This window comes from Nematolebias whitei, chromosome 8 (assembly GCF_014905685.2).
Source record: "Nematolebias whitei isolate Nwh7 chromosome 8, NemWhi1, whole genome shotgun sequence".
Lineage (NCBI taxonomy): Eukaryota > Metazoa > Chordata > Actinopteri > Cyprinodontiformes > Rivulidae > Nematolebias > Nematolebias whitei.
Window position 1 is genome coordinate 42,957,917 of NC_056505.1, and position 11,284 is coordinate 42,969,200.

General features: G+C 47.9%; 1 protein-coding gene across 1 annotated transcript in view; it reads left to right on the forward strand.

Moving 5' to 3' along the window:
- LOC119413693 (NADPH oxidase activator 1-like) overlaps positions 1–11,284 on the forward strand; it is a 77,507-nt gene that overhangs the window by 5,899 nt on the left and 60,324 nt on the right. Inside the window, exons 6-10 of the mRNA XM_037680747.1 lie at positions 4,433–4,610; positions 6,712–6,766; positions 7,059–7,118; positions 7,186–7,223; positions 7,324–7,468. Coding sequence (XP_037536675.1) covers positions 4,433–4,610; positions 6,712–6,766; positions 7,059–7,118; positions 7,186–7,223; positions 7,324–7,468 — 476 coding nt within the window. The remainder of the gene's footprint in view (positions 1–4,432; positions 4,611–6,711; positions 6,767–7,058; positions 7,119–7,185; positions 7,224–7,323; positions 7,469–11,284) is intronic.

The following is an 11,284-nucleotide window of genomic DNA, read 5'->3' on the forward strand; positions in this document are numbered from 1 at the left end:
CAAAGACTGGTTCATCCCAAAGATCCAGTCCCCCGGCACAAACAGAGCAATGTTGTGTATGCTGTTCAGTGTCAGGAGGGCTGTGATCAGTCTTACATTGGGGAAACAAAACAGCCACTGGCCAAAAGGATGGCCCAGCACAGAAGATCAACATCATCAGGCCAGGACTCTGCGGTCTACACTCATCTCCAGGCCAGCGGTCACTCTTTCAGGGATGAAGATGTGCATATCCTGGATAGAGAGGAACGATGGTTTGAGAGAAGAGTAAAGGAGGCCATCTTTGTGAAAAGAGATTGTCCATCGTTAAACAGGGGTGGAGGCCAATGTGTTCAATTGTCCCCCTCTTACAGTGCTGTGATTGCTAGTATCACTCAGCCCTCTGTGAATAGTAAACAACCATCAGTGTGCTAATGATCCATTGTTAGGCTGATGGTCCTTCTTGAGCATGTGATCAGCTGGTTTTGGTTGTCAGCAGCAAAACCGGTTGATCCACTCTGAGAAGGTGCTATTTAAGAGACTGAGCTGAATACAGCACCTCAGACTGAGGAAGTCTCTTGGATGAGAGACAAAACGTTTCTACATTTTTTTGTTGTTTTGCTTTGTTTTTTTGAATGTCCAGAGGACCAGATTTAACTTTTTTAGATTTTTCTACCTGGATTATTGAGCATGCATCAGAACATCTCACACTGTAAATGCATGCAGTCAGATGTGAGTTTAAACGAGATTCCATGAAACAATAATATTCATTCTGTTAAGGCACTAAGGACAGAATGTGTCATGGAACGAGCCGTCACATCACGTAAATAAAAGCGAATAAATGAACAAGGTGTTGACCACGCGGCCGCAGTGCAAATATCCAGCATTGACATACCATTATGTAAAGCAGTTGAAGATGCGATACCTCTGGTCGAATGCACCCTGAGGTTGTCAGGAGGGTCTAAATCTGATGCTCTGTAAGCTTCAGAAATGGCCTCACACAGCCAGTGTGACTGGTGCTGGGTGGATAACGGGCGACCTGCAGATGCGTCTCTATAGTGCACAAACAAATGTTGAGTCTGACATTATGCCGCTGTGCATGTTACGTAACACGTCAATGCACGTACAGGGCAGAGAATATGGAAAGATGATTCTTCTTCTGATTTATGAGGAGGAGGGGAAGAAAACCTTCCAATGATATTGCTCTTGATTTAAAGAGCTTGTGATGTTTTTAGGCATAAACGCTGGATTAGGCCTCAGATCAGCTGAGCTGCCATCAGCTTGAATTCTAAGACATGATGGAGCGACAGAGAGGGCAGATAAATCACTCACCCTCTTAGCGGATGTTAAAGCCAAATGCAGGACTGTTTTAAGAGACAAGAATTTAATCGGAACCTTATCTAGTGGCTCAAACGGAACTTTGATCAGGGCTTGTAGAACCAGCGTTAAATCCCACTGTGGAGAAAGTGCGCATGAAACAGCCCTGTGTCTCTGTACACCTTTTAAAAAGCGTTTCATCAACGGATGATTAAAAGCTTTTCTGTCCCCAGAACCTTTGTGACAAGAAGAGATGGCTGCAGCGTACGTTTTAATCGTGTTGAACGCCAGATTTCTGTCCATCAGCTGCTGCAGAAAGAACAGCACTCAACCTAGTGGACATGAGGTGGACTCTACACCTTTCTCCATACACTAGCGCTGAAAAGCTGTCCACTTTGATGTGTACAGCGCTGTGGTGGAGGCAGCACGTGAAACCTGGAATGTGCGCATTACCTCTTAAGAGAGACCAATCCTCTCTAAACGGATCTGCTCAGCGGCCAGACCCAAAGGTGCTAGCCTATTTCTGGGTAACTCTTGATTGCTCCTCCTGCCTGGAGGAGAGCATCCTCCCTCCACTGCAGTTTCCACGGGCGCCCCGATAACAGGCGTCGTAGAACTGGGAACCATGGGGGGTTCATGCGCTCGGGAGCCACCAGGAGAGCTGTCAGTCCCTCCTCCTGAACTCGGTTCAGAAACCGTGATATCAGAGGGAGTGGGGGAAATGCGTAAAGAAGCATTTTGGGCCACGGGCTGTGAGCAAACGTGTCCACCCGTAGCGGTGGTTCGTCTTGTGGGCTCAGTGAGAATCATAGTTGATACTGAGCGTTCTCTCTTTTTACAAAAAGGTCCACGGCCGCTTTGCCAAATTTCTGCCACGTCTGAGCCATCAGCTCTGGATGGAGAGTCCAGTCCCCGTGATGTGGACTGCCCCTGGACATCACATCCGCCCCCTGTTCAGAACACCGGGGATGTACACTGCTCTGATGGAGAGCAGATTTTGGTGTGCCCAACACAGCAGCTGTCTCGTAATGTGTAACATTTGGGCTGAGCTCACACACCCCTGCCGGTTTATGTATGCAGCAGTCACCTTGTTGTCTGTGTGAATCAACACATATTGATTCCGTAACACAGAGGCAAAGTGTTGAATATCATTCAAAACCGTGCAACACTCCAAAACATTTATATGAGCTGCTGTGTGGGGTGGCCACAGCGTCCCACAGCTCGAGACATGCATGTGCCTCCCCAACCTGACAGGGATGCGTCTGTGAAGACTGACACGTGTGACGTAGGTCTGCTGATGGGAATTCCCTCCGACAAAACAAGAAGATTTCCCCAGTGTCTCAGGTCACTTCTCACGGAGGGGGGCACAGCGATCATCCGTCTCTTCTGCCTCACCGGATCCACACGCAAACAAGCGAACCACCTCTGGAGACGTTGCATGTAGAGTAAGCCCAACGGGATCACCGTGTGAGCTGACGAGATTGTTCCTAACAACTTCATGACAGAAACAGCTGTTACCACTCTGCCCGGTTTCACGTGGCGGAGTTTATCCTTTAGAACTTTCGTTCTCGTCTGAGATAAGCGAGCCCTCATAGTGACGAGTTTAGCTCCACTCCCAAATAAACGATCGTCTGGGCCGGGAGAACTGAACTCTTTTTCCAGTTTATGGTGAAGCCGAGATTTTGCAGGTGTGACGTCAGCATCAGAGTTTGCGCTGCTGCCTCTTGTCTGGAACGGGTCAGAAGCAACAGATCATCCAGATAAAACAGAATTCTCATCCCTACACCGTGTAACGGCTGCAGAGCCGCCTCCACGCATTTTGAAAATGTGCGTGGCGCGAGGGAATACCGAACGGGAGTCTGTTGTACTGATACTGGATCCCTTGAAAGGAGAAGCGCATGAACTTTCTGTGCTTTGGAATGATTGGGATGTGGAAGTAGGCGCCTTTCAGATCGATGGAAGTAAACCAGTTGTTTTGCTGAATGTTGTCTAACAATTGTCTGGTTGTTAACATTTGAAATTGTCTCTCCATGATTGATTTGTTGAAAATTGACCAATCCAAGATGGGTCTCATCCCGCCGGTCCGTTTTGGGACCAGGAAGTAACGAGAGTAGAACCCTATGCTTTCCTCTCCTTCTGGAACCATAGAAATTACATTTTTCACCAGAAATTCTTGAACGAAGGAACGAGATCTGTTCTGGGCATGACAGAACCGTCTTTAAAATTCCTCCAAATGGGGGGGGGGGGGGGTTGAGCTGCGAACTGCAGTGTGTATCCCCTGCTGATAAGGCGGTTCATCCATCTGTCTAGAGCGCACACTCGCTGCCACTCCGCGTAACGTTTGGGGAGCGGACACACGTCTCCGTGCTGCATCATGTTTTTTATGGACGTCAACCGATTTACAGCCTCTACTGCCGTCATGTGCTGCGAAGGTGTCGACCTCAGGTGAAACTTTCTCAAAAGGGCCCTGAAGGCACATCTGTGCCGCGCTCAGGCTGCGGGCTCACATCCGTGCTATGTGAGCTGGCGTGCGCTGGGGAGAGGCGTGCGCGCCCTTGGCCATGCGGTGCTGCTTCGGCGAAGGCTGCCACTGATGCGGGGTCGCGCGTTTGCCGCCGTTGCTGTCAGAGGAGGCGGCGCATGGCTTAGGTTGAGAGCGAGGTTTCCCACTGGACTCGGTCTGCTGAAAACATTCACTTTTGGCTGTGTCACACGCACCTTTTGCGTGTTTTTTTGAGCTGCGGTGATTTTTAAAACCCTGTTTGAAGGACATCAGCTTGTTTTGTGTGGAGGATGTGTGAGGAGAAGCCACTATGATATCATCCGAACTGACAGACAGGCTGAAATCAGACACTTTAATTCCTGAATGATGTTTACATTTTATTTCAAAAGTCAAACCATCATTTTGCAAGGCTCCGCAAGGAGTCATTTTTTGAATCTTCTCTCCCGTGAGCCTTGCGGTTGGTTCTTCCAGGGGGGCGCCTGTTGGCAGTCTCTGGGGAAATGCTGTACTGCTGGATGCCAGGATGAGGAGGGCTGTTCTCTGCCGGGAGGGGCTGGCGGTGTAGCGGAGCGAGAAGATGTTGCTGCAGCTGTGGCACGTCTTTGCTGCTGTCTTTGGTCACATCGCTCTCTCCAGCGGGCGGTGGGGGGCGAGAAGAAGAGTGCGGCTTGACCAGATGGCGCACAGCCTCCGACACCTCCTTCGACTTCTTTGACTTGTCAAGCATGGCCTTGAAGTTGGCTCCGAACAGCGCATTTGCCGTGATGGGGCCTTCCAACAAGTCCTTCTGCAGCTTCTCCGGCAGGGAGGGGAAGTGACGGAGCCAGGTAGATCGCTGAACCATTATCATCCAGGCTGCGATGTGAGACAGGCAAACAGCAGAAGAGGCGCACAGGTTCAGGATGATGTCAGACGCCTTGCAGAGGGAACTCTTCATCTCCTCAGGCAGGTCTGTTTGTTCCAACCTCTTTGAAATGCTGTACGCTAGCAGCACAACATTATTGTTTGATGCAGCTGCCTGGAACGCACACTGGTGAGCTTGGTTGGTGAGCGATGTCACCGTCTGGTCATGCTTCAGTAAACCCCTCTACTCTGGTGATGGGCGCAAATGTGGAAACCGGCGCTCTCAGTCTACCAGGTCCGGCTGCAGCCTCGTTCCAGTAGGACGTCACTGCTGGGGAACGAAGCCAGATGGGATCAGGATGGTAAGCTGGGGTGGGGCCCAACCTTACCGCTAGATCATCCGATCTGGCAGGGGGAGGAGAGGGACGGAAAGTCCCTTCGTGTCAGCCGCCTCCTGGATTATGCCAGACAGCTTCGAGAGGAGGACACCGACGGCTGGGAGCTGTGTGGTCGCTGATGTGGAAAGGCCCGGGGGGGGTGAGCATCTGCTCGGCCCCTCTCGTCCCGACAGCACGCTCTCCAGGAGGGAGTGAGCAGTGGGGCTGCTGCTGACATTGCCTGTCCCGGAGGAACCATTCGATTCGCTCTGAGAGCCGGCGTTGAAAAAAATCAATGGCGTCATCCAGCGAACAGTCTCCCGCAACAGAGAGGCACTCCTTGACGTTAGCCTTGTACAAGGCTGCTCGCCTCTGCCTCTCCTCCGGGGGGAGGAGGTCACAGAGGTGGCAGGAGGAGGCAAGCTCGGCATGGCGGGGACCCAGGCATCCTTCGAAAGATGTCATGCCGGTCGAAACTCAGCATGTACCCGGCTTGTAGGACGGGCACAGGCAGATGACATTGGTGCTGGACATCGTTGTTGAAGCTCATTGCTATACGCTTGATGAAGAAAAATGGGAGCTGATAACCCGCTCTTAACGTAATTTATATGGACCGGGTGGGGCCCACATAACAGGTGGGCATGGACTAATTTTTTTCAGTGCGATGCTTTGCATGACGGGATAAACCCACCAGCGACAGCTCTTAAAGGCTGAAGCCTATACGAAATAGAAATGGGATATTTTTACCGGAGAATGCTTTCACTAACGAGTTTGTTGTTTACTGGCATGGTTACAGCCGACAGTAACTATTTACACAATAAAGTGATGGTTATTCACATTTTTCCTTTATTCCAGTATCCAGTAGGATGTCACAATATAAAAATAGGGATATTTTTACCGGAGATTTTATGCACTTTAAACAGGAAGAGGTTTTTTTTTTTTTTTTTTTTTTTTTTTTTTTTTCATTACGAACAGCGACAAATAATGCAATTTTTAACCTAAAAACCCACATAACAAAGCAGAGCATAATTTTTATATTAAAAGGGATAAGGTGGAGAAAAATGCACTGTTAGAGTTTATTTACTGATGGTAAACAAAGTCTGACTCCCCGCAGCTCCTCATTGCAGCTGAGACGAAACGTTTAAAGCATCACAGCACCAACACAACTCTCGTGAAGTTCAGGGTTATTTGACACTTTCTTGCCTGTTCTGTGAGTTTAATAGACAGACAGATACTTCTTACCTTGCGTTGCAAACTATTTCTGCCATTCAGTTTCTTTGGAGACGTTGCTGCTCCTCCCACCCTCTCGGTAAACATATACGGCTGGAACTTTGACTTTTGGGCAATGTAGTTCTTTTGACTTGTGTTAAAGGGAAGGCTTACTGAAAGAAAACTACAAAATAGCTGCGCCCGTGTTTTTTTTATTTTTTTTAGGTTTCATTTTCATTTTTGTTTATTGGTCCTGTCTGCTCCCGTTAGCTTTCAGTCCGGTCATGTCCCAGTCACGTGAGTTATAATGAGGTTGACTCCGGTCCTGCCGGAATCCGGCTGGTATCACATGACCCGCGGTACTCCCGAAAAAATGTTATCCTCTACTCCCCATCTACCTCCCAAACAAAATTTCTTGGTTTTACTGACATTAAGGTCCAGAACACTGAGAATCCCCCTATCCTCCTTTTACCACTTGTGTGTCAGACTTCAGCAGAAGATACACACTCTGCACTTGGTGGAGGGCGCCCACTCCCCACAAGTGGGCGATAGGAAACCAATATTTAGGCTAGACAGGCTATATGAAATAATGTGTTTTCTTTATATATGAATGAGGGCGTGTTTCTGTTATTTCCCATTTAAATCAATGTGCAGCACATACGTATTTAAAGTTTTGTTTTCATTTTGTATTAATGGGATATTGAGAATAAAATATGAACCAAAACCACTGTGGCACCATGCTGCAGAAGCTGCTGTGTTCAGAAAATATATTTTTCTTCTAGCATCAAAGTTTCGCTGCATCTTCTCTAATTGTCGATGATCTTCTGCTGCAGGTCATTTCTTCTTTGATTCCCAACGATGATTTTGGAGGTTTTGAATCCCTGAGGGAACAGGTTAGTCCCAGCCCAGTGGCTTCGTACAGAAAGAGCTTCTGTCAGTCAATGTCTGATTTCTTTACAGAAACCTGGATTTTATGAACCTCAGATGGATGGAGCTCTGTAAGTATACTTAAATGTTACAACAGCTGATAAGAAAACACTCAATTTAAGTAAATAAATACCTGGCATATGAGTATGTGGTGATTTTTTTCCCCCTTAGAGATAAGGAGACTCACTACATGCGTGTGCGACGTCCCTTCATGGCTCAGGGCCCGGGACAGCTGACTGTGCCTGGAGGAGCCATGGTGTTTCTGTTTGGGGATGAGGACAGAGATGGGATGATAAATGTCATATATGATGGACAGGTAAAAGCCATCTGTGGCTAATTCAAGACTTTTTTGTCCCCCAACAACCACATACTTTAAAATGTTATGATTTATTCATGAATTGGTAACCAGAGAGATGCTGTGTGAATGCTGACTGAGGAAACGTTGGTTACGTACTATAACCCCAGATTCTATGAGTTTAGGCGCAGCCCTTTAAGGCTATCGCTAGTGGGTTTATCCCTACGTGCGCAGCGCAGCACTGAAAACTTTAGTCCATGCCCACCTACTGTGTGGGCCTCATCCCCAGTCCATATAAATTATGGTGAGACCGGGTAATCGGCTCCCAAATAGCTTTTTTCTTCAGCCATTTAGGAACCAGTGAGGCCCAGAGCTTAAAGGGCTGCACCTATATTCATAGAATCTGGGGTTACAGTATGTAACCAATGTTCTATTTCGTATAAGCTTCGCCCTTTAAGGCTATCGCTAGTGGGTTAAAGGCGAAGCAGGACGTAGTCTATGCCTCACTGGGTCTACTCAGACACAACATGAAGCACTTGCTTGCACAAAAAAACTTTTCATCACTCAGCCTTCTGTGTGCGTAATTACGCGCTGCGTAATTGCGTGCTCCATGCACAGGAGCGCACTGGAAAAAATATCTCTGGTGAAGAAAAAATGCTGAGATAGCAGACCTGCTACTGTGAATAGGAACAATGGAAGATACGAATTGTAACAGTGTAACGATAAACCAATAGTTCCTCATGATGAACTGATTAATAACGATAAAATCAGCAGTCATGAACTTGTGACTGATAATAAATATCTCACACTGCGACTGCATGCAGGCAGGTGTGAGCTCAAAAGTGAAGCTCCATGAAACAAATAATAATCACTCTGTCAGAACCCTGAGAACAGAATGGGTCATGGAGAAAGTAGAAACATCAGGTAGATAAAAACACGTAATTGAACATGGCGATGACCAGGCAGCCGCCATACAAATATCTTTCACTGTCATCCCTCCATGCAGAGCCATGAAGGATGAAAACCCTCTAGTGGAATGTGCTGAGATTGTCTGGAGGATCCAGTCCAGATGAACTGTAAGCTTCAGAAATAGCCTCACACAACCAGTGTGAGAGGCGCTGGGTGGATAGAGGTTGTCCCAAAGAGCTGTCCCAGTAATGCATGAATATACGCTGAAAGCAGCGCAGTGCGACCTTGTGTATCACTTAACATGAAAAATGCTCGCATGGGACAGAAGGAGGTGAGCTGTTGCTTCCTCCTCAGAATTATGAGGAAGAGAATAAAACCCATCCAAGGTTATCACTCTTGATCTGAATGAGCTTGTGATGCTTTACAGAGCAGGGTTAAAAAGCAGTACAGCTGAACTGCCGTCAGCTTGAATTCTGAGACATGAGGAAGCAACAGAGAGAGCAGATAATCACTCACTCTCTTTGCCGACGTCAGAACTAACAGCAGGGCTGTTTAAAATGACAGAAATTTAAGTGAAACCTGATCTAAAGGCTCAGAAGGAGCTTTGATCAGAGCGTGCAGGTCCATTAGGTCTCACTGTAGAGCTAGCGGACATGACACCAGTCTGTGTCTCCATACACCTTTCAGGAAATGCTTCATCAATGGGTGATTAAGAACTGTTTTGTCACCGACGCCCTTGTGACAGGAAGAAATAGCTGCAGCATAAGTTTTAATTGTGCTGAACGCTAGATTTATGTCCATCAGCTGCTGCAGAAAAGACAGCATGCCACCTAGTGGCCATGAGATGGCCTCCACGCCTTTCTCTGCGCACCATCGCTGAAAAACTGTCCACTTGATGTTTACAGCGTTATGGTGGAAGCAGCTTGTGCGCCCTGAACGTACGCACCACATCCTGTGGGAGGCCCATCTTTTCTAAAACGGATCTGTTCAGTGGACAGACCCAAAGATGCTGACCTATTTTTGGGTAACTCCTGATCGCTCTTCCTGCCTGGAGGAGAGCGCCCACGCACAGCAGTTTCCACCGCCGACCCGAGATCAATCGCTGCAGATTCGGGTACCACGGAGCGCATATGGTCAATGATAGTAAATGGACTGTACTTATATAGCGCTTTTCTATCTTATTTCAAGATACTCAAAGTGCATTACACTACAATCTGTGTCCTCATTTACCCATTCATACAGCACTCTACTAGATCACTACAAAGCTAATTGAACAAATCATTCTAAAGAGATTAAGTCAGTACTTCATCACATTCATACACCGATGGGACACACATCGGAGGCTATGAAGGGTTCAGTATCTTGCCCAGGGACACTTCGACATGTGACTGTTGGTGGATTCGAACCCCCAACTCTCATATTGGAGGACGACTGCTCTAACCACTCATCCACAGCCGCATATGCGTTCAGGAGCTACGAGGATGACTGACGGTTCTTCCTCCTGGACCCGGTCCAGGTTCTGTGATATCGGCAGAACTGGAGGGAACGCATAAAGGAGCATTTTTGGCCACGGGCTGTGAGCGAAGGCATTCACTCCTAATGGTGGGTCGTCTCGTGGGCTCAGTGAGAACCATAATTGATTGACACTGGGCGTTCTCCCGTGTGGCGGACAGATCCACTGCTGCTCTGCCAAACCTGCTCCAAATCTGAGAAATCAGCTCGGGATGGAGGCTCCAGTCTCTGTGGCGGGGACTGCCCCTCGACATGATATCTGCTCGCCTGTTCAGGACGCTGGGAATGTACACTGCACTGATGGGGAAAATGTTTCTGTGTGCCCAACACAACAGCTGTTTCGTAATGCGTAACAGTTGGGCTGAGCGCACATCTTCCTGACGGTTTATGTAAACTGCCGTCACCTTGTTGTCTGTGTGGATCAGAAAATGCTGATCACGCAGCAGGGGCAAAATGTTGAGTCACTTTTCAGACCGTGAAAACATTTTTGCACATTTATGTGAAGCGACATGTGGTCCAGCCACTGTGCTTCCACTGTTTGGGACAGACACATTCCTCCCAGCTTGACAGGAACGTGTCTGTGAAAACCGAGACGTGTGACATAGGCCTGCTGATTGGAACTCCCTCTGACAGAATGAGAGGGTTTCCCCAGTGATTCAGATCGGTTCTCACGGAGGGGGGCACAAAGATAATCCACCTCTTCTGGCACACAGGATCTATGCGCAGGCAGGCGAACCATCTCTGAAGACGTCTCGTGTGAAGTAGGCCCAGCGGAACCACGATGTGGGCCGCTGACATCATCCCAGGAGTCGCATGACAGGCAGAACTGTCACTATGCTGCAGGGTTGACACGGTGGAGCTGGGTTTGACACAGCGGAGCTGAGCTGACAGAGCTTTGGCTCTCAGCTGTGATAAACAGGCTCTCATTGTAGTTGAGTTTAGCTCCACTTCCAGATAAACAATCATCTGGGATGGACGAACAGAAGTTTGTCCCAGTTTATAGAAACTCCAGGTTTAGCAGGTGTAACACTAGCGTTTTGGTCTGTGTGACTGCTTTCTTACTGGACCGAGCTAATAAGAGCAGATTGTCCAGATAAAAATATTTCCCATTCCTGCTATGTGTAACGACTGCAGAGCCGTCTCCACGCATTTCGAGAACGTGCGTGGAGTGTTTCAGAATGATGGAAATGTGAAAATATGCACTCTTCAGATCTATGGAGGTGAAAACCAGTCGTCCTGGTGAAGTTCTCCAGCAGATGTTTGTCAGCATGTGGAATTATATCCCCATGATCGAATTGCTGAACATGAACAGGTCAAGGATGAGTCTCATCCCTCCATTTTTTTAAATCAGAACCAGGAAGTAGTGGGACTGTTACGGTTTAACAAAATGGTACTCAAATTCAGACAAGGCTGAGA